Source organism: Drosophila teissieri, chromosome 2L (assembly GCF_016746235.2).
Source record: "Drosophila teissieri strain GT53w chromosome 2L, Prin_Dtei_1.1, whole genome shotgun sequence".
Lineage (NCBI taxonomy): Eukaryota > Metazoa > Arthropoda > Insecta > Diptera > Drosophilidae > Drosophila > Drosophila teissieri.
In genome coordinates, this window is record NC_053029.1 from 15,137,838 (window position 1) to 15,159,381 (window position 21,544).

The 21,544-nt window shown below is 46.9% G+C and overlaps 6 protein-coding genes across 6 annotated transcripts; 4 read left to right on the forward strand and 2 right to left on the reverse strand.

The window, feature by feature from the left end:
- The first annotated feature begins 3,017 nt into the window (after positions 1 to 3,017).
- On the forward strand, positions 3,018 to 9,465 carry LOC122625510 (carbonic anhydrase). The gene is made up of 3 exons (XM_043805604.1): positions 3,018 to 3,325; positions 8,219 to 8,377; positions 8,496 to 9,465. The coding sequence occupies exons 1-3, from the start codon at positions 3,292 to 3,294 to the stop codon at positions 9,113 to 9,115; spliced, it is 813 nt and encodes a 270-aa protein (XP_043661539.1). The 5' UTR covers positions 3,018 to 3,291; the 3' UTR covers positions 9,116 to 9,465.
- Positions 9,466 to 9,467: 2 nt separating this feature from the next.
- LOC122625502 (tRNA-specific adenosine deaminase 1) lies at positions 9,468 to 10,992 on the reverse strand. The gene is made up of 2 exons (XM_043805599.1): positions 10,121 to 10,992; positions 9,468 to 10,059 (listed from the first exon to the last, which is right to left on the reverse strand). Exons 1-2 carry the CDS (start codon positions 10,990 to 10,992, stop codon positions 9,747 to 9,749), a joined length of 1,185 nt encoding a protein of 394 aa, XP_043661534.1. The 3' UTR covers positions 9,468 to 9,746.
- Positions 10,993 to 11,094: 102 nt separating this feature from the next.
- Positions 11,095 to 12,248, forward strand: LOC122625868 (STING ER exit protein). The gene is made up of 4 exons (XM_043805913.1): positions 11,095 to 11,305; positions 11,366 to 11,526; positions 11,586 to 11,891; positions 12,015 to 12,248. The coding sequence occupies exons 1-4, from the start codon at positions 11,185 to 11,187 to the stop codon at positions 12,168 to 12,170; spliced, it is 744 nt and encodes a 247-aa protein (XP_043661848.1). The 5' UTR covers positions 11,095 to 11,184; the 3' UTR covers positions 12,171 to 12,248.
- LOC122625869 lies at positions 12,187 to 12,878 on the reverse strand. Its single transcript, XM_043805915.1, has one exon. The coding sequence runs from the start codon at positions 12,768 to 12,770 to the stop codon at positions 12,258 to 12,260; it is 513 nt and encodes a 170-aa protein (XP_043661850.1). The 5' UTR covers positions 12,771 to 12,878; the 3' UTR covers positions 12,187 to 12,257.
- Positions 12,879 to 13,237: 359 nt separating this feature from the next.
- LOC122624131 (beta-fibrinogenase brevinase-like) lies at positions 13,238 to 14,637 on the forward strand. Its single transcript, XM_043803609.1, has 3 exons — positions 13,238 to 13,583; positions 13,801 to 14,023; positions 14,085 to 14,637. Exons 1-3 carry the CDS (start codon positions 13,382 to 13,384, stop codon positions 14,635 to 14,637), a joined length of 978 nt encoding a protein of 325 aa, XP_043659544.1. The 5' UTR covers positions 13,238 to 13,381.
- Positions 14,638 to 15,112: 475 nt separating this feature from the next.
- LOC122623410 (protein son of sevenless) lies at positions 15,113 to 21,283 on the forward strand. The gene is made up of 7 exons (XM_043802564.1): positions 15,113 to 16,555; positions 16,609 to 16,966; positions 17,041 to 17,963; positions 18,026 to 18,874; positions 18,937 to 19,818; positions 19,907 to 20,519; positions 20,579 to 21,283. Exons 1-7 carry the CDS (start codon positions 15,473 to 15,475, stop codon positions 20,620 to 20,622), a joined length of 4,752 nt encoding a protein of 1,583 aa, XP_043658499.1. The 5' UTR covers positions 15,113 to 15,472; the 3' UTR covers positions 20,623 to 21,283.
- Positions 21,284 to 21,544: the final 261 nt, after the last annotated feature.

Here is a 21,544-nt window from a genome sequence, read left to right on the forward strand (position 1 = left end):
ACTCGTACGTATTAATGTGTGATCTCGGAATTCTGAGCCCTATGCTAATAGATCTAGTTAATATGTCAATTCCAGTGGAAACTTAATCACGCTCTCGCTTTCAGAATTCGATTTGCGAAGTATCACATTGGTAGCTGCTAATTGGAGGCGCTTACGTGCAGAGGAAGCTAATATTTTGCCCACAGAAAGTATCTTTATATCTTTACCCCTTCATGTGCCAAAAATCCCAGCCGAATCCCAGTTGAGCCACCGCAAACTGGAGTTCAAGATCTCTAACGAACCACGCATCTCGATGCTTTATAGGGTCCATAAAAAGAGAATTATAATGCTCAACTGCAGATGACAAAACAGAATTAAAAGAAATCCCTAGCCACGCGTGTTACTAGCCCAGAAATAATTATAATTACAAAGTAAACACGATGCCATTGTGCAAGAAATAAAGATGGCAAACAGAGCTATATTCTGGACCTGAATCGGGTCGTTTCTTAAGATTCTTTATCGGAACAGTTGATTAGCTAACAAAAGCACGGCTATTTCTGTTTGGTGTCACTGAGAAAGTTCATGACTTGTCGCATTCGCCTTGAAAAGTTGGTTGAACTGTCTGCAAGTTTTTGAATAGTACTTAATTAGTCAGGCTGAATACGCTAACTTCCTGAGATTAGTGTTATCTAACATATCCCAAAACAATCTCTCGACTTAAAGTAAATATTTCCTTCTTAAAACTACTGCTGCTCTTGTTTTCCTTCTTCATGTTTACTTTTTTTTTACTTTTTGTAGTACTCTCATGTCTTACGTTTTTTAAGACTTGAGTTATAGTGGTGCAATAAATAATCTGAAGAGGTGAAAAAAGAAAATATTATTTGAAACTGGGCTGGTCTGCTAGAAAACGTAACAGCTCTCAGTTTTATGAGTACCAAATATTCTTAGAATCAAAAGTGGGTATATGACAACCAAATAGATCATAAATGTTTATAAAGACGGCGGAAAATGCAAGCACTCGTATATGGCTTTAAAAATTTATTGCTAAAATTTGTAAATTGAATTGCAATTAAGGTTGGTGCAAACTAATTTACTTATGATCTGGTCCTTTCCCAATTCAATTAGAACGTTTTGAGTGCTGCCCTATCCGAGCCCAAAAATTGCCCGTCACATGGGTTCAGTTAATTGCCACTGACAATAATTACTCGACCTTGAAGTGGGCTGTCAGAGCGGGAGCTTAAATCAAATTCCAGATAGATACATTCCCATTTTCATTTCCATTTCCATTTTGCAAAAACGCAGAGCGAAATGGCAAAAGGCGGAAGCGGACGACCAGAAACTGCACGTGAGGTGGGGTCGATGAGATGATATCCAGCAGAACGCTGTAAAGCGCAAATAATAATGCATGGCTAATTAGAAAACAAGTTCGGGGGTTGGGGGGTGTGATAAGATTTGAGCCAAGTGCAAACACACACGAAGAATTCACACGCGCCGAATTAATTGCGCATACGCAGTGTTGACCCACGGGTGCTAAGAAGATAGATACCAAAGTTTACCGAAAAACCGAAAACCATGATAGTGTTGGATTGTGCAACCAATTTAACCTATTATGCAGTGCAAAACAAAGCGGCACAGAATTGAAATTAGTGACAAATTTTGTGCTTAACTCGCTGAAGTGGCTTCGTGCTACGCGGTGACTGTGCCTAATGGACTAATGGAATAACATGAGCAGCGCGTTGATGGAAATTATGGATCCCTTTGCCCCCACGACCACCTCCAACCCCACCTTTCCCACCAACCGAGTCATGTGCAGAGGCACATTCAGAGAGAGCAGTTCCAGTTCCAGTTCCCCTCAAAACTGCTGCGATTAGCGTGTCACCACCGCCAAACCAGGCCCATCCCCATTTCCCCCAGCCACGATCCGCCGTACATATTGAGATTGAGATATTTGTACGCCGTACAACTATGTAGATCTGTGTGCGTTGTCGAGCGCGCGATCGCGATCACGCTTAAGTCCCACAGCACCAACAAAAACAATGCACAAAAGTTCAACAACAGAAAACGAAACAAAAACGGAGCAATTTACAAAATGTCTAAGCACAGTGGATAGCGAAGCCGGGAAACACCTCTAATCTGATGAATTTACTCACTGTATCCAGCTTATACGGTTCTTAAAAAACCAAAATTACTATAAATTTGGAACGCGAATTCTTTAGCACTAAAAGTTATGTTTCCTACAATCTGACACAGTTGCAACTAATATAAATGGTGAAATATATCATGAAACGGGTTTTGAATGAAATCGCGAATTCTTTAGCAACCAAAACTGAAGGCAATTGAAACTTGCCTGTGTAAAAGCGATCTTTACACTGCAACTCGAGTTCCAGCTATCTGATATAGATATAGTTATGAAGTAGGCTACCTTTTTTTAATTTAAAATCCAATTGAAATGGAGCACTTTTTAGTTTCGTGTAATTTGCCGCTATCTAAACGTTGGTTTTACCCCTAAAACTGATCGATCGTGCTCGACAATAACCGATGAATGTTATGCAAGCAACGAGCCTTTCCTTACACATTTCCGCTTTCTGACCACCGATCCCGTCCAGCAACGAGTGCGGCGGAGTCAAGGTCAAGCAGCTAAGGTAGTGCAAATATAAGCGGACAGCCGACAGCGGACAGCCGACATCGAGTGCTACAAAATCGAACTCATTACGTATGCGCCCCATTGTGCCGTACTCAAGTGCGGCCAAACTAAACTATTGAACCCAGCGGCGCTGTCAGCGGTTCTAATGACGCCGCAGTCCGTACCGCTCGACACCGCCCCCTGCCCCACCCATCCACTTTGGTGGGCTAAACAGTAGTTTAGTTCACTGGCTCCAGCGACTTTCACGCTCTCCGGATATTTATTTGTTTGCTCAGGTTCTCTTTCGCTGCCTCGGTTGCTCGTCCGCTGCTGCCGCTCGCAAGGTGCGTGCTGTCCGCTTCGCAGTCGCTGCCGGTTTTCAAGTCGGCAGCGCTGCCCCGAGTCCGTCAGTCTGAAACCGTCGGACTTAGCACACAGTCGACGCTGCGCCACGTTCCGCGAGTCAACGATTCTACTATTCTAGTATTCTACGATTCAACTACTCGGGAGACTCCTCGACTCCCAGCTCCCACATACCTACATATACACGCCCATAGAGTCCCTATAAAGCGGACCGCGCGATCCCCAGCGAAAGTCAGACGCGTGCCACCAACCGCGAGTGCAACATCCCCCAACCACCCAAGATCCTACAGGATAAATATCATATCACCAACTAGCCCCAATCCAAGATGAGCCACCACTGGGGATACACCGAAGAGAACGGTAAGCTCTCTCCAGCTCCGAGTTGTTTGCTTGTTTGTTTTGGCTTTGGGCAGCCTCCGGAATCAGGTTCCCGCTTTTGGATTTCTGTTTTCGGTTTTCGGTTTTCTGTGCTCGGTTTGTTTACCCGTCTGGCCTTCCGTCTAATCAGACATCGTCGTCTGCGGTGATTCCGACTTTTTGACTCATTTGCACACGCTGCGCATGCGTGTTGCCAAAACGAGATCTTCGCTCGCAGAGTAAACAGAATCTCCACGTATTCTCGATAAACTGCAATTGTCTTCGTCTTAAAAACAGATCCCTTATCTTTGCGGAATTTCAAACCATTTTGTTTTTATGACAAACTGGATCTATCTGACAGCGAACGTCATGTTTCCGAATCAGACATCAAGCGATAAGATATTGGCTAGATATAGAGGCGCCCAAAGACGTAGCCTTACCCAATAAAGTGGGGAAAAGAATAAAAACAAGGCGTGAGTTTACCCTTAATAAATAGCCAATTAGTCAGATAATTTAGCACTTAGAAATCGTTAGTCGCCCAAGATTTGCGTTATCACAAAGGGTATAGATTGCAGAGTCAGAGAAAATAGAAACGTAGGGGTTTACTGATTTGATTGCACAATATTCGAAATGCCCTGCACTTCGATTTCATGCCTCATAAGCTGAATCGCGCAAACAGACCTGGTCATTCGTTACTCATGAATAATGGGCATTAATTAAAATGCAGGGAAGCGGGTTTTTGTGCTTTTATGGATCGGGGAGTTTCGCACGAGCTGGGTCTCGTGATCTGGTGCTTCCCACTAACCAGTCCCCGGCGGAGTCAACCGCCTCGACTGGCAAACAAGTTCTCCGCCGACCACCAACCACAACCACCGACCACCAACCACCGATCGATTGTTTTTCGCCTTGTCTTTGCTGTTTATTTCGGAGCACCATGTGCCCCTCGCTCTGCGCCGCTTTGAAGGCTAGTCAAGTGCATGTTCTTCGTCTGCTGAGGACACATGCCAGACCGGTTCCAATGTCTTGGGCGTATACGTAATGTGTCTTATGTGTGGCGGCGTGCATATAACACTAGCAGCAGCAGCATGTAGAATTTCTATCGAATGGGCTGCGTTAGCAGCATATCAATTTAGAATTGAAAGGGAAATAAAAGCCTACTTCAATTTTTGACAATTCCAATTGATTTGCTTAACTGGTTGTGATTGCTCTGATTGATTCGATGCTACTGCTACTGAGTATCACTCATTCCGATTTTGATTTTCCGACGCCGCCCTGGTAACTTTCCAGCGCAGAAGAAGAACCTTATCAGCATGCTGCTCCATGCTGCTCCAGTGCCGAGAATGCCCACATTAAACACGAGAAACTCTCGGCCATATATTCGTGTTTTTCGTTCAGATTGCACATGTGTAGCCATCCTTATCAAGTCGCTCAGGTTGTGTCTAACCCCTGGGCACTGACAGAACCGTCTGAATGGTGGACGACACGCTTCCATCTGGACACCACTGATTACAACTCGCGTGTTTACGTGTGAGGATCGATCAAATCAATCAACTGTCCAGAAACCTATCTCCCACCTATCGTCTGATTAAATGGCCAGTTTTAGTTCGCAATGCTATTCCTGGATCAACTGCATTGATCCGAAACTCACTAATGGTTTTAACTTTTGGAAAACTCAACTACCCTCTACCGCTGATAAAGCCCATTTTTACCCAAAAATACTTGTCTATATCATTAATGTGTCATAGTCACAATGATCGATGGATTTATAATGTTCTAAACTGATTTATTTCGCGTGACTTATCAGATTTTGCGGTTAGATAAAACTCACCTAAGGAATAAGGGAGTGCTTAATTCTAAAGAAACATCAAAGTTCACTTGGGGTATATATTTTTCGATACGCCAGATATCGATCAGATCCAAACCAGGCCCCTTCATTATGGTCAATATTTATTGGGGGTTTGGAATGGCAAAAAATAGAACTGCGAAGCGATTTCTCACGCAAGGAAATCATCAGATTGATATTATTTTTGGCCAGCTATATAGATATATCACCTGACTTGCCAGTATAGATATTCTATTTATCAAATAAATTCTGATACTTTATGCAATTCTGCGTATATTGGAGAATATCTGGACATGCAAGAATAAACAGCTCTAAAGTTATTAATGTTCAGACGTGCCTAAACACTTTAAAGGGAGCATTTCATTAGGCCGATACCGAAATGCATTTCGGTTATGTACTCATTTCGTTGCCTCGACTTTTACGGCCAGAGAAGTATTTCATTTGCGGTTTATTGTCACCATTTCGCACATGCAAACAAATAATTACAGGCAAAACTTTTAGCAGGTGATTGAGGATTGGATGGGTAGCCAAATAGCGGATAGCCAAATGTCGTGGTAGCCCAAGGGTGGAGACCATTGCTGGGGCTTCTTCAGGCCACGGCGGCTGATAAATATAGCAGGGGTAGTTGCCTTTTAGCCCGGTCAATTGAGTGGCTATTAAAAGCTGTATAGCCCAGAGACAAGTGCCCCCGACCAGCAGTTATATATCATCCGACAATGACTCAGAATTCCGGGGTGCGGCTGGGGGCACTTTCCCCAAACGAGTTTCGGTCGGTACTTCCTTGCGATCGTCGCCAGGAAAGACGGAACAATCACAAACACGCGAGAAACTCATGCCTCCATCCAATTGGGATGATATTATCATGCAAGGCTCGCTTAGAATCGCTCAGCTCGTAAATTCGTAAAATGCTAATTGCTACATTTTATTTTGTCGTGTTTTTAAGCTTTTTTTGGGCTGTCGTAACGAGCATTTCTTTATTCGTCTCTCCGGTTTTATATACGCTTTTTATATTTTTATTTTTATGCCGAGCTGCTTTCTGTATTTAAATGTTCGGCCAAATCGAAACTGCAATGCTTAGGGAAATCTTCTATGGGTTGCGTAAGATCATTATAGATTCCATATAGAGATCTAAACGTTTCCGGAACAAGTTCTCCCAGACAACTTCGGGTTTTTGTTTTTCTGCCGGCGAATGCGATATATGGATGTGGGTAATTCATTTGCAGTAATTCAATTAAAAAATCATTCGGATTTTATCGCAGCATTAATGGTCACAATTGCGCTTCGCTTTTGTTCCATGTCAGCCAAATTGAAACTAAATTAAGTGTGCAAAACGATGATGAATTGTTTGGGGAGTGTGCGACAGATAAGTTTGCAGTTAGTAAAAGGTATAACAAAGGCTCGTTTGATCAGCTTTAAGGGACCCATAATGCCAACCGGTTATTTCCGCTCTGGCTCTGTTTAAACAAGTGCGGCATTTCCTTGTTTTCGTTTACTTTCTTCTACGTTATAAAGTCTGCCAATTGTTATCACAGGCACTGCGAAATGCCGCCAGGTGATCTTAAAGTATTTACAGCCAAAGTCGGCAGCAAACTCGTTAGGTAAACAAAGCAAATAAGCCTGGACATTTAAATGAGCCGCATTATATGTATTTTTTTATATACTCGTACAGTAGTGACTTTTGAGATATCTTCATAGGTTGATTGTTGATTATAAAAGGCAATGTGTTAAAAGCGGCAGGAAATTCTCACTTGGCTGCTAACTTACGAAAGGATCGTGCCACTCCAATCTCCTGCTTCTTTGCATGCCCAACACGGCGTATACGTGACATTCATACGCCATGTGGACCGCTTTGTCTTTCGCGGCAGTCACATGAACAAACTTTTTGCACCCAAATGGCGAATCAGGCGCTTGATTTCAGCTTTGATAAATGATAAATGCATTTCACCTGACTTTGTTATTTACTACCAGCATTATGGAGGACTTTGGGAATCGCTGAAATAAATATTCGAAGCTACAAAGCTGTTGACACCTTAAGCTCGGCGATCTATCAAATGACAAACGAGGCTTTGCCCGCTGTCTTCGCGTTCGATAAGAACCCCCACCAGTTCCTGGGTACTATTACCAACACCAAAGAGTTCAATATTTGCTCTGATTCAGACAAACAACAATATCATATACATATTCCGATTCCCATTCCCATTTCCCTTCCCGCCCCCCAAACTTTTGTGGTTTATCTGCAACGATCCTATCACATGACTCGGGCCTGCGGTCTTCAGAGTGATTTTACTGGCACGTGACGCGGTTCTCTGTGTCAATGTTTGCCCCACCAGTAATTAAAAAGAATCCACACACACGCACATAAATCGCGCAAAATGCAGCAAACAGGGGAATAGCAAATACTTGTGTTGCCTCAGCCGCCTGGTCAGATAAAAGGTCTATGCAAATATTATGAGTGCCAGTTGGGCAAGAGATTATGAACTCTGGCGACATATTCATAAATAAGAAGCTTGCTTAATGCTTTGGTAAACGCGAGCCATTAAAATATTAAATCTTTGATTCACTTTTATTCTCATTTATTAGCTTCAAAGTCCAATTTCTAGTAGAACTTAATAAAGTCTTTCATCTTCTTACATTTCTAATGATTAGCTAATAAAAATAATTTGGATTTAGGTAGCAGCAACATTTAGAGTCTATTAGAATGAAATAAATAATCATAAAGAATGATTCAAAATTCGAATTGCGGTCAGTTGACATTGCTATTTCCATATATTAGGGGCATTAATTATCGAACTAATGAATCAAACTGAAATTCTTCAATTCCCTCCACATTCATTAGCTTTCATTTTTCTGGGCATTAATCAATTTCTTGACCAGCCTAATGGCCTTTTAATAAACCCCAAAGGAGTACTTGCATGAATTGATTTTACTTGATTTATTGTTTCTTATCGACGAATTAGCACGTAGTTAGTTGAGTTGGTAAATTCGGAAAAACAAACACCTAATCACTTTGGTGGACCTTTACTTACCCGCCCCCTTCAATATTCCTCTTCCAGGACCTGCCCACTGGGCCAAGGACTACCCACAAGCGTCGGGACACCGCCAGTCGCCAGTGGACATCACACCCTCCAGCGCCAAGAAGGGCAGCGACCTGAAGGTAGCTCCGCTCAAGTGGAAGTATGTGCCGGAGCACACCAAGAGCCTGGTCAATCCTGGTAAGAAAATTCGAACTCACGTACTGCACTGCTTGAAATGCATTGTGTTATTTAAAAAATTGTATATATTTGCACTTATTCTACAGAAATATTTACCCTTACTATTTTTTGTTTCCAGGCTACTGCTGGCGCGTGGACGTGAACGGCGCCGAGTCCGAGCTGACTGGAGGTCCGCTGGGCGATCAGATCTTCAAGCTGGAGCAGTTCCACTGCCACTGGGGCTGCACAGACTCCAAGGGATCCGAGCACACCGTCGATGGAGTGTCCTATGCCGGCGAGCTGCATCTGGTCCACTGGAACACCACCAAGTACAAGTCCTTTGGCGAAGCGGCTGCCGCTCCTGACGGCCTGGCAGTGCTGGGCGTGTTCCTCCAGGCTGGCAATCACCATGCCGAGCTGGACAAGGTGAGCAGCCTGCTGCAGTTCGTCCTGCACAAGGGCGACCGCGTCACGCTGCCCCAGGGCTGTGATCCCGGCCAGCTGCTGCCCGATGTGCACACCTACTGGACGTACGAGGGCTCCTTGACCACTCCACCGTGCTCGGAGTCGGTCATCTGGATCGTGTTCAAGACGCCCATCGAGGTGTCGGACGACCAGCTGAACGCCATGCGCAACCTCAACGCCTACGACGTGAAGGAGGAGTGCCCCTGCAACGAGTTCAACGGCAAGGTGATCAACAACTTCCGCCCTCCGCTGCCGCTGGGCAAGCGTGAGCTGCGCGAGATCGGGGGCCACTAATTTCGAAATATGAAAATTCGGAAATTCGGCCACCACTCCTTGGATAGTCAACGGATTCGAGTCGTATGATTAGCTGTTCGCACCCACACATCACATCCGTACGCCTCGAGCTGGACCGGCACATCCCACTGTTCAATTCTCGTCTTTAGTTCGTACGCCCAGCAAAGCATGCCTCCTATATGTGCATCCGTATCCGTATTCGCATCAGTGGATGTCTAGCTGTAACCTTAATTGTAAATGTACGCCTGTTCGTTTGTTTGTTTGTTAAACGTTTGCAAAATGACAATTAGATTAATGTTATTATGGTATTATAAACTAAATATAACACGCTTAGATGTTGCATATGATAAGCCACCTGCCTTTAAATTCAAGGGGAATAGTTCTTTTACATAAAAGAGTCCAATGTCATCTCGTCTCCAATGAAGACATTTCTAGCGACTTTGAGCACGGAGTTGTTAGATTATCAGCTAACAAGCTTCAAAAGAAATCCATTAAGATCAATATGATTGAAGGAGCTCATGGTGCAGACAAAGGTTAACTGCATTGTTCCCAACTTCTGCAACAAAATATGAAAATGTAAATGCTTACGCACTCAAGTAACATCTTATCCTCGTTTCATTGGCATCAAGGGTCATTTATTTGGCATTGCAGTAAAGTCTAGCAACTCGTGCGGTTTTTTGGTCCATTGGCGAAAGTATTTCTCTTTCATTTCCCGCCAGGCAAACTTATAATCTATGGCCAAGTCCTTACAGGAAGCATATGTAATACGCTCAAGGTCGGAAAGCGGTTGATCAAACTTATCGCTTAGCTTGGGATTGAGCTTAAGTAACTCTAGAAATGTGAGGAACAGCAGGTACTTGCTGATTGCCAAGGCAGCTTGAGGAGTGTTCATCTTTTTCTTGGTAACTCCTTGCCGCTTTCCATTCACGGAAATTTCATAGTGCCTGTGTATAAAAAATATATATATTGTTTGTGCTGAAAGTGTCTATTTCTAAGAGCACTTGCCTTAATTCTTCAGGGACTTGGGACCAAATCAAACCATTGGGGGAGGGCTGCCAGTCAGAGCGTTGCGAAAACTGGAATCTTATGCCAGGATCGATGCGTATCCGTGGTTTTTGAGGCTGAAACCGCGTGTGCTTGAATGATCTACAATCCCAACGTTTGAAGATGGCACGTTCCAAAGCTTCCAGCTGCGCATCGTCACAGCAAAAGTTCAAGCTGCTAAAGTAGATGGGTTTGGAGATTAAGGCATCCAGTAGGGCCCCCTGCACGCCTAGGACATTCCATCGGGCTATCTTATCACTGCAGGACATGGACAGAGTGCGCTCTCCACGTCCTGGTTTCGTGCGCAGAGCTCCCGGCGTCTGCAGCATTGGATCATCACTGAGGTCACTTATAAGCTTGGCACCCGTATAAACCATATCGGAATCCTCATCCAGTCGCTGGCGTTTGGCCTGTCCCCCTGGTTGTGCTTCTTCCAGGATGCAGGCATCTCCGCAAGGCGTTTGTGTGCTCAGAAAGTGGAACTCCACGTGCTCATCCAAGTCGTAGGTACTTAGTGTGCTGTTCCAATGGAAGATCCTATCCTGCCTGAGCTCCTGGTATAGAAAGCGCAGAAAGCCGCGACGTGCCAGCACCTCGGCATGGGAATCATTTAGGATGAGGCCGTTGCCACAAAGTTTAGATTCTCCAATGCACTTGGTTCCGCATCCAAGGGACACTAATTGACATGTTTCCGTTTGCCGGTTGAACTCCACGATTCCCGCCAAAACGGTCCATTGATTGGCTGTGGGCTTTCCTGTTTTCGGCAAGGACTCGAATTTCTTGAAACAAAGTTCGGCTATTTCCTTAACCGTCGGTTTGTTGTTATCACACATTCTGTTTATATTCTCAATGTGCGAACCGATAAGTTTGGTAATCGAATAGAGTATTCGATTGGCGAATTGCATTGTTTACCTTTTAATGGCACACTTTGGTCACACTGTTTATTTATTTATTTGCGGTGTTTCGTGAAATTGGGAATTAGTTAAATTTTGTTACCTTTTCGAGTCCAGTACCCACAAAAAACCATGCCCAAAGTAGTGTCGCGCAGTATCGTCTGCTCCGATACGAAGGATCAGGAGGAGTACAATGAGGAAAAGCCGCTTAACATTTACTACTGTTTGTGCAACAAGATGGCTCTGATTCTGGGTAAGATTACCGAAGTCCATTAATTGAAAGGCCAGTCCTTAATGGTAGCCTATTTTACAGACTGCACACTAGACCAGTTGCCGCTTCGGGAGGTGGACAACGCCCGTGTGATAAACGCCAACGACCATGCCAACAAACTCACCTACAATCCCACACCAAGGATGGTCTACATCAAGCGAAAGAGCAGGGGCAATGGGATAGAGAAGCAGTATCGCTACAAGGTGAGCAGCTGACCTCCACAACCCTTACAGCTCACCAAACGTTTTCCATTATCCTCCAGTGCCGAAGCTGCAATCTGCCACTATACTATCGCCACAGTCCCGACTCCCACGTAACCTTCGTCATGTTTAATGCCCTCATCCGCAACAAGGGCGAGAGTCCTCTCACCCAGCTCCTGAATTCGGAGACCCAGGGCAGTGCCAAAGCACCGGCTGCCAAGCCTGCGTCTTCTGCAGGTCCTGACGATTCGGGCATTGTGGATGCCACTGGCAAGAAGGTGATGGTCACCAGGCACACGAAGAACATGGGCAAGTTCAGCTCGGTCACGGTGTCCACCATCGACGAGGAGGAGGACGAAATCGAGGCGGTGAGTTTGTCACCTAAAGCTGCTTGCAAATGGTGCAGGAAATCAGAAATAAAACATTATCACTGCGTCATTTACAAAGAGACCTACAGCTCCTTGAAACTAACCATTTTGTCCATTAAACAGCGCGAGATCGCCGACAGCTATGCGAACAACGCAAGGATAATCGAGAAGCAGCTGCAGCGTAAAGGCGGAAAACTGAGCGATGTGGGAATCAAAGGCAAGACGGAGGACGCACCTCCGCCGCAGAAGAAGCAGCGCGGCACGCTGCTGGAAAGATAGTCACACTTTTCATCCTCAAATACGACCACTAAATATATTTGACGACACTATTGGCTGCCACTCTTGAACAAATTCTAATTTATCTGTCTATAGCATGCGCAAATACTTTAATGACCGTCTATTCTGTCGTTTTGGCAGCAGACTGGGATGTTGCGCCAGTAGCTTCTTGAGTCGCTGCTCGGCGTGCTGGTGATTCAGAATTGAGTCCTTGACAAGTCCACAACTGGGACACAGACAGTATTGCGACTTTGACTCTTTGACGATCGATGGCCGCATTCGGGTCTGCATAACCATCTTCATCCGATTCGTGGTGCGCGGTGAGTTGTGCAGAGCAGTGAGTGGACGGCATTTACTCCTTGGTGACGAATTGGCCTCTTCCAAAGCAGCCTCCTGCTTGCTCCTGACCAGCTCGAGGGTTCGATTCGCTCGGGCTTTGGCCAGCTGCACTTCAAAAGGCGCCTTGGGCTGGCTGAAAATATAGTGGGTCCACTTATCACGCAGCTGCTCTACGGCATCCGAGCTGAAAAGTAAGCTGGAACGATTGGGGGTCGTGGGATACCATTCTGTGTCCCGCATACTACTCAACCTATAAGCGGACATTTCTTGAAAACTCGACTATTAAACACTGAAAATTTAACAAGAAACTGAAAGTCTACATATGTATGTACATCTAACTATCTGCATGATAAAAGTCTTTTATCTATCGCAGGTAGTAAGTATATAAGTGGAAACTGGACTGATCATATAGCTTCCATTGGAATAATCAAAGAATAATACGAAAAAATCTACCTTTATTATTTTTGATCATACAGTGTTCTTATTCAGCATAAACCAGTTTCTGGACGATATGCACTAAATGATGACTAAATCATATTGCTTGTGTAGGAACTGCTGAAAAATTAATTAAAAATAATAGAAAGGAATTCATAGCTTCAAGAACCACTTTATTAAAAAAGGTTCTCATGTGTTCAGTTTACATAGGATACTTTTTTAAATTTATATATGTTTACTGCGAGGGTATAGAAGCTTTGGCTTGTTTTTTTTAGAGCTGCCCTGCATTGCTTTTATACGCTTAATTGTTTTAATTGAACGCAATGTACTTGAGGATCCTCTCCTTTCAACTCCTATTGATCTCAAGTTAGTTTTTGATCGAGAGACGTTGAAATAGCACGCGTCTTGCATTTCTTAGATGTACTGAGTTAAAGCTCGAAATGCATGTTACATACATCCTGGCCTTTGTACTTATGATGGTTGGAGCTCCAACTCAGGGAGTTGATTGCGATGGAGGAGACTGTCTGCCGTATCATCGTTGCTTGTATGCCAAGAAGTTGAAGAAAGTTCCGTACTGTGCCGATGGATCCGTTTGCTGCAGGCCACCCACGAGACCAACGAATGACTCGCCATCGAAAAGAGGTGTGTACCTTCCAGCAGTCAAACGAATACAAATTTTATTCAATAAATACAGCATTTAATATATATTCAAAAAAAATCATTCACATCAAAGCATTGTAACTCCACATTTAAGAATCAAAAAAATTTGTTAAAATGGCATATAAGTATAATTGGAGTTTGTTAACAATTCAATATTAATAAATTATCATTTATAAATATTCAATATCCTGCTGTCAAGCCTGCCAGGAGTATTCAAACGACCAGTCCTTCTGCCCACCGGAGCTTCTAATTTTCAACGGAAATGGGACCGACCGACATGAGCGTCAGTACATGGCTGTGATCGGGAAGAGGAGCAGGGGAAGCGCGACGGAAAAGCCGGAATGGATATGCGGCGGGACCGTGATTCACGAGAGATACGTGCTAACTGCGGCCCATTGCATCCTACTCATGGATGAAGACCCGTATGTTTGGCATGGCGTAGTGCCTCTATGTCGGTGTCTGAAGTGCATTTCTGCTTTGCAGGGACTTCTTCGTTGGGCTGGGTGCCTACAACAAAAGCCAGAGCCAGGTGTATCAAGTAGTCAACGTGACCCATCACCGGGACTACGACGAATTGAGCTCAGTTAATGATATTGCCCTGCTGCAGCTGAATGAAACCATCGTTTTCAATGCGAAAATCAAGCCAGCCTGCCTGGCCACGTCTCCAGTCGAGGACCACGAAGCGCTGACCGTTTGCGGATGGGGTTACCTGGACTCCGTGAGCAAAAGGCAGCCCGACGAGCTGCGCAAAGCAGACTTGCAGGTACTCCACATTTCGGACTGCTCCCGGGCCAGCAGTGACATGCACATCTGCGCCGGCGGCGTCAACAACATCAGCGACGTGTGCCGCGGGGACTCGGGAGGACCATTGGCCAAGTGGCATCCCAGGTGGGGCGGCTGCCTGGGTCAGGTGATCGGCATTGTATCCACTGGCGGATTATGCGACGCCCAATATCCGCGTACTAAATTCACCAACGTTTATTTCTATGTCGAGTGGATTGAAAGTATCGTTTGGCCTTCCAAAAATAAGAAATAGGTGTAATCGATTTTCTGAATAATAAGTTAACGTTTGTACAAAACATATGCAAACTGCACTACACAGTGCAATATGACAATCTTTTTCCTTTATCAATAATGTATCTTTAATTTAATTTTGAATATAATTGTTCACCTTTTTATGTTGATATTCAAACACAGTGGTTTTAATTCCTCCGTTTTATGTTTCCTTTCTATAAAATAAGCCTATAAATTTATATCATTCTAAGAGCACATCGTATGATTGACCATATTATATCAAAATAAGTTAATAATCTACTAATAATGGTTATATTAATTGAAAATAATTTCTCATAATTTTATAACCGACAGCTTAGTTCAAATTCAAAATGCTTCCTCTTCCGCTGAAAGGCCATTCACCACGAAGGCTCCCTGCTTCGGGATTATTTAGTGAATTCCTTAGCAGGTATCAGGGTTGGTCGCCAGCGTTCGGTGGAATTCAGCAGTGCCGCCATCTGGTCACACCGCGAAAAATATTGAGTTGAGTTGAAGATTATATTATACATATATATATATCGAAGATACATATTCTGAAAACAAGTGCTGAAGCCCGAGCAAATTGCAAACGAAACGGTCGCGCGAGCCAAGTAGAACCCCCGAAACGAGTTCAGTGCGTGCGTTCGAGTGTGTGACTGCCATGCGAGGCTCGCCCGGGTGATCCGGCTGTGCCAGGTGCCCCAGGTTCCAGGTTCTAGGTTCCTGGTTTCGCTCCACTCGTCGCTGGATTCAGCGCAGACAAGGGGCGGGGAGGCGGCGGCCAGGCCAACGAAGGTGCTCCACGGAAGGCGGTCCGCGGCTACTCCACGGCGCACAGGATGTTCTCGGGGCCCAGCGGCCATGCCCACACCATCAGCTACGGGGGCGGGATCGGTCTGGGCACCGGAGGCGGTGGTGGTGGAGGTGGCTCCCAGGGCGGCGGAGGCGGTGGTGTTGGCATTGGCGGCGGTGGCGTGGCTGGGCTGCAGGACTGCGATGGCTATGACTTCACCAAATGCGAGAATGCTGCGAGGTGGAGGGGCTTGTTTACGCCGTCGCTGAAGAAGGTGCTGGAGCAGGTGCATCCACGGGTCACCGCCAAGGAGGACGCTCTGCTGTATGTGGAGAAACTCTGCCTACGGCTGCTGGCTATGCTGTGCGCCAAACCACTGCCCCACTCCGTTCAGGATGTGGAGGAGAAGGTGAACAAGTCCTTTCCGGCGCCCATCGATCAGTGGGCCCTGAACGAGGCCAAGGAGGTGATCAACTCGAAGAAACGCAAGTCTGTCCTGCCCACGGAAAAGGTGCACACGCTGCTCCAGAAGGATGTGCTGCAGTACAAGATCGACAGCTCCGTGTCCGCCTTCCTGGTGGCCGTGCTGGAGTACATCTCAGCGGACATACTCAAAATGGCCGGCGACTATGTCATTAAGATCGCCCACTGCGAGATCACCAAGGAGGACATCGAGGTGGTGATGAACGCCGATCGCGTGCTAATGGACATGCTCAACCAGAGCGAAGCCCACATCCTGCCCAGTCCCCTGTCTCTGCCCGCCCAGCGGGCAAGTGCCACCTACGAGGAGACGGTCAAGGAGCTGATCCACGACGAGAAACAGTACCAGCGCGACCTGCACATGATCATACGCGTCTTTCGCGAGGAGTTGGTGAAGATCGTGTCCGATCCCCGGGAGCTGGAACCGATATTCTCCAACATAATGGACATTTACGAAGTGACGGTGACTCTGCTCGGCTCCCTCGAAGACGTCATTGAGATGTCCCAGGAGCAGAGTGCCCCCTGTGTGGGCAGCTGCTTTGAGGAACTGGCAGAGGCCGAGGAGTTCGACGTGTACAAGAAGTACGCCTACGATGTGACCTCGCAGGCCTCACGGGATGCTCTCAACAATCTCCTGTCCAAACCAGGGGTAAGTACTGATACTTTTGTTGCGAAAAATGTTACTCAAATCGCTTCTTTTAGGCTTCATCCCTGACTACAGCCGGCCATGGCTTTCGCGATGCTGTCAAGTACTATTTGCCCAAGCTGCTTTTGGTGCCCATTTGCCATGCCTTCGTGTACTTTGACTACATCAAGCACCTCAAGGATCTCAGCTCGTCGCAGGACGACATCGAGAGCTTCGAACAGGTCCAGGGCCTGCTGCATCCACTACACTGCGATCTCGAGAAGGTTATGGCCAGCCTGTCCAAGGAGCGACAAGTTCCCGTCAGCGGCCGAGTGCGCCGCCAGCTGGCCATCGAGCGGACGCGGGAGCTCCAAATGAAGGTGGAGCACTGGGAGGACAAGGACGTGGGCCAAAATTGCAATGAATTTATTCGCGGTGAGTGTCGGCGACGAGAGCTATCACATATCAAACAGATATCCTCCAACGGAAATGCCATTTTATATTTACAGAGGATTCGCTGAGCAAACTTGGATCAGGAAAACGAATCTGGAGCGAGCGCAAGGTGTTTCTCTTCGATGGGCTGATGGTGCTATGCAAGGCAAACACCAAAAAGCAAACACCATCGGCAGGAGCAACGGCCTACGATTACCGACTCAAGGAGAAGTATTTTATGCGACGCGTAGATATCAACGACCGACCTGACAGCGATGACCTGAAGAACAGCTTTGAGTTGGCGCCCAGGATGCAGCCGCCAATTGTGCTGACCGCCAAGAATGCGCAGCACAAGCACGATTGGATGGCGGACCTGCTGATGGTGATCACCAAGTCGATGCTGGACAGGCACTTAGACAGCATACTGCAAGACATCGAGCGGAAGCACCCACTGCGGATGCCCAGCCCGGAGATTTACAAGTTCGCGGTGCCGGACAGCGGTGAAAATATCGTGTTGGAGGAGCGCGAAAGCGCAGGAGTGCCGATGATCAAGGGAGCGACGCTTTGCAAGCTGATCGAGCGCCTCACCTATCACATCTACGCCGACCCGACCTTCGTGCGCACCTTCCTCACCACATATCGCTACTTCTGCTCGCCGCAGCAGTTGCTGCAGCTGCTAGTGGAGCGCTTCAACATACCGGATCCCAGCTTGGTCTATCAAGACACGGGCGCAGCAGGTGCGGGAGGCATCGGCGGCGTTGGCGGTGACAAGGAGCACAAGAACTCGCATCGCGAGGACTGGAAGCGCTATCGCAAGGAGTATGTGCAGCCAGTGCAATTTCGAGTGCTCAACGTACTGCGCCATTGGGTCGACCACCATTTTTACGATTTTGAAAAAGATCCCATGTTGCTGGAGAAGCTGCTCAGCTTTCTGGAACACGTGAATGGCAAATCGATGCGCAAGTGGGTGGATTCCGTGCTTAAGATTGTTCAGAGAAAGGTGAGTAACTGGTTATAAACACAATGTTGAAGCTTCGTTAATTTCATGGATATTCTTTACAGAACGAGCAGGAGAAAAGCAATAAGAAGATTGTATACGCCTATGGCCACGATCCGCCGCCCATTGAGCATCACCTTAGCGTACCCAACGACGAGATAACGCTCCTCACACTGCACCCACTGGAACTGGCCCGTCAGCTCACTCTGCTGGAGTTCGAGATGTACAAGAATGTAAAGCCCTCGGAGTTGGTCGGATCCCCCTGGACGAAAAAGGACAAGGAGGTGAAGAGCCCTAATTTACTGAAGATCATGAAGCACACCACAAACGTGACCCGCTGGATTGAGAAATCCATCACCGAAGCGGAGAATTACGAGGAACGCCTTGCAATCATGCAACGCGCAATCGAAGTGATGATGGTGATGCTGGAGTTGAACAATTTTAATGGAATCCTCTCAATTGTCGCGGCAATGGGCACGGCATCAGTTTATCGACTGCGGTGGACATTCCAGGGATTGCCCGAACGCTACAGAAAATTCTTGGAAGAATGCCGCGAGCTCAGTGACGATCATCTCAAGAAGTATCAGGAACGATTGCGATCCATCAATCCGCCTTGTGTGCCATTTTTCGGTCGCTACTTGACCAACATACTCCACTTGGAGGAGGGAAACCCCGACCTGCTAGCCAACACAGAGCTAATTAACTTTTCAAAACGCCGGAAAGTGGCCGAGATTATTGGCGAAATTCAACAGTACCAGAACCAGCCATACTGTCTCAACGAGGAGTCCACAATACGACAGTTCTTCGAGCAACTGGACCCGTTCAACGGACTGTCCGACAAGCAGATGTCTGACTATCTCTATAACGAAAGCCTACGCATTGAGCCCAGGGGTTGCAAGACGGTGCCGAAATTCGTAAGTATTATGCTTCTAAATTTACAAGTCATATATTCACAATTTCTCATTCTCCTTTGTAGCCTCGAAAGTGGCCGCACATTCCGCTCAAATCGCCGGGCATCAAGCCGCGTCGTCAGAATCAGACCAACAGCAGTAGCAAGCTGTCAAACAGCACGTCATCAGGGGCGGCAGCAGCGGCAGCTTCGTCAACGGCCACCACAATAGCGACTGCAGCAGCTCCATCTTTACACGCATCCAGCATAATGGATGCGCCAACAGCAGCCGCCAATGCTGGATCTGGAACTCTCGCCGGCGAGCAAAGCCCGCAGCACAATCCACACGCGTTCTCCGTTTTCGCCCCTGTTATTATACCCGAACGGAATACTAGCAGCTGGAGTGGAACGCCACAGCACACTCGGGCGGATCAGAACAACGGGGAGGTTTCGGTGCCGGCGCCACATCTCCCCAAGAAACCGGGCGCGCATGTCTGGGCTAACCACTCGACATTGGCCAGTACGTCAGCAATGGATGTGTTCAGTCCAGCGCTGCCGGAGCACCTGCCGCCGCAGTCCCTGCCGGACAGCAATCCATTTGCATCGGACACGGAAGCTCCGCCCTCGCCGCTGCCCAAGCTAGTGGTCAGTCCGCGTCACGAAACCGGCAATCGCTCACCATTCCATGGGCGTATGCAGAACAGCCCAACGCATAGCACTGCCAGCACCGTGACCCTAACAGGCATGTCTGCATCGGCCGGGGAGGAGTTCTGTCCGGGTGGCTTCTATTTCAACAGCGCCCATCAGGGACAGCCGGGGGCAGTGCCCATCTCACCGCATGTCAATGTTCCGATGGCCACCAACATGGAGTACCGAGCAGTGCCACCTCCACTGCCACCCAGACGCAAGGAGCGCACTGAGAGCTGTGCGGACATGGCGCAAAAGCGGCAGGCACCAGACGCACCCACAGTAAGTACCCTCACTCATATTATTTAGCTTGCAAAGGCAAGCGTTTTTAAATGGTAGATCGCAGCATTCATTTTACCATTCTTTGCAGTTACCCCCGCGTGATGGCGAACTCAGTCCGCCCCCGATACCGCCACGGCTCAACCATTCCACGGGCATCAGCTACTTGCGACAGAGCCATGGCAAGAGCAAGGAGTTTGTGGGCAAGAGCAGTCTGCTCCTGCCCAACACCAGCAGTATTATGATACGCCGCAACTCGGCGATCGAGAAGCGGGCAGCGGCAACTACCCAGCCATCGGCGGTTGGACCCATCAGCACGACACTAGTGACCGTGTCGCAGGCGGTGGCGACGGACGAACCGCTGCCGCTACCAATCTCGCCAGCGGCAAGCTCCTCGACGACCACATCACCGCTGACACCCGCCATGTCGCCCATGTCCCCCAACATTCCCAGCCATCCGGTGGAGAGTACGTCGAGCAGCTATGCCCACCAACTGCGAATGCGGCAGCAGCAGGCGCATCCCGCGATCTACTCGCAGCACCATCATGCCACCCATCTGCCGCACCATCAACACCAGCACCATTCGAATCCGACGCAGTCCCGCTCGTCCCCGAAGGAGTTCTTTCCGATTGCCACGAGCCTCGAGGGCACACCCAAACTTCCACCAAAACCTAGTCTAAGCGCTAACTTCTATAACAATCCAGGTGAGTAGCTCGCCCAGTCTTTTCAAAACGTATTTTCATACCTATTTATCCATCTGCAGATAAAGGTACGATGTTTCTTTACCCAAGTACAAACGAAGAATAATTTAAATTGCCTGGCGATGTGATAGGACAAAAACTACGAGTATGATCCGTAAGATTCAAAGTTGCGAGTACTGCTTGAGTGCAGATATATATGAGGACGGAACGTGAGATATATATACGTAGCCACAGTTTATGTATTCTAGTTGGCATACGGCCGTATGCCAGGATGAACCGAGTTGGATTCGATGAATTTGATTGTTCGCAACTCATAAAACAAGGTAAAACAGAACACGCTCTCATTACACAATAGGCACGGCATATGAACACATGCGAATGAACGCAGGACACACAAACCAACCAACAAGAAATGCAAACAAGAAATTATGTTATTATATAATTACTATTATAAATATTTGTAAATATCGAGAACATTGTATTGATCGTAGAACGTAAAACAATAAAATATAACCCTATTGTTAGACAGTTGGCGACGTCTTTTGATGCCCAAAAACTGGCCCAGTTGAGCTAAGCTAAGTACTGTACCCACAGGCAAGGCGAATAGAATCGATTGTCAAGGCTTTTCGAATGCAGACGTTCTTTTTGTGATCACACTACATGTTCGGAGATCCAAGCTATTCTTTATAGGCCCAAGGGCCTTGAGGAAGTCGCCGTGAACCGACATCCGACTGCTACACCTGGCATTCTCGCAGTGTCCAGCATAGTCTCAGCCATTATCAACATTGTATATTGCTAATTAGTTTCGGTAGGTAGGAAAAACTAGAGCGATTGTTGTCTCACTGCATTAGGTGCAATTAAATTGGACACACACAACACACAGGTATTCGAAACGACGCGGTTTGACTTTCGCTTTTCTAACGTCATGATCGTTGAGCAAATGCTTCCTGAAATTTTGGGCTGCTCGCCGCTGGAACCGGTTGTTGTATTTGAATTATTTTCGTATTTTCGTATTTTCACAATCGTGT

Coding starts and splice junctions, on each gene's coding strand:
- LOC122625502 (XM_043805599.1), bottom strand. CDS start 10,992: ATGTGTGATAACAACAAACCGACGGTTAAGGAAATAGCCGAACTTTGT. Junction 10,060..10,120: donor CAAGTCCCTGAAGAATTAAG/GCAAGTGCTCTT, acceptor TTTTATACACAG/GCACTATGAAATTTCCGTGA.
- LOC122623410 (XM_043802564.1), top strand. CDS start 15,473: ATGTTCTCGGGGCCCAGCGGCCATGCCCACACCATCAGCTACGGGGGC. Junction 16,556..16,608: donor ATCTCCTGTCCAAACCAGGG/GTAAGTACTGAT, acceptor CGCTTCTTTTAG/GCTTCATCCCTGACTACAGC. Junction 17,964..18,025: donor TTAAGATTGTTCAGAGAAAG/GTGAGTAACTGG, acceptor TATTCTTTACAG/AACGAGCAGGAGAAAAGCAA.
- LOC122625510 (XM_043805604.1), top strand. CDS start 3,292: ATGAGCCACCACTGGGGATACACCGAAGAGAACG. Junction 3,326..8,218: donor GGGATACACCGAAGAGAACG/GTAAGCTCTCTC, acceptor TTCCTCTTCCAG/GACCTGCCCACTGGGCCAAG. Junction 8,378..8,495: donor CAAGAGCCTGGTCAATCCTG/GTAAGAAAATTC, acceptor TTTTGTTTCCAG/GCTACTGCTGGCGCGTGGAC.
- LOC122624131 (XM_043803609.1), top strand. CDS start 13,382: ATGCATGTTACATACATCCTGGCCTTTGTACTTATGATGGTTGGAGCT. Junction 13,584..13,800: donor TGACTCGCCATCGAAAAGAG/GTGTGTACCTTC, acceptor CCTGCTGTCAAG/CCTGCCAGGAGTATTCAAAC. Junction 14,024..14,084: donor CTACTCATGGATGAAGACCC/GTATGTTTGGCA, acceptor TCTGCTTTGCAG/GGACTTCTTCGTTGGGCTGG.
- LOC122625869 (XM_043805915.1), bottom strand. CDS start 12,770: ATGTCCGCTTATAGGTTGAGTAGTATGCGGGACACAGAATGGTATCCC.
- LOC122625868 (XM_043805913.1), top strand. CDS start 11,185: ATGCCCAAAGTAGTGTCGCGCAGTATCGTCTGCTCCGATACGAAGGAT. Junction 11,306..11,365: donor CAAGATGGCTCTGATTCTGG/GTAAGATTACCG, acceptor CCTATTTTACAG/ACTGCACACTAGACCAGTTG. Junction 11,527..11,585: donor AGAAGCAGTATCGCTACAAG/GTGAGCAGCTGA, acceptor ATTATCCTCCAG/TGCCGAAGCTGCAATCTGCC.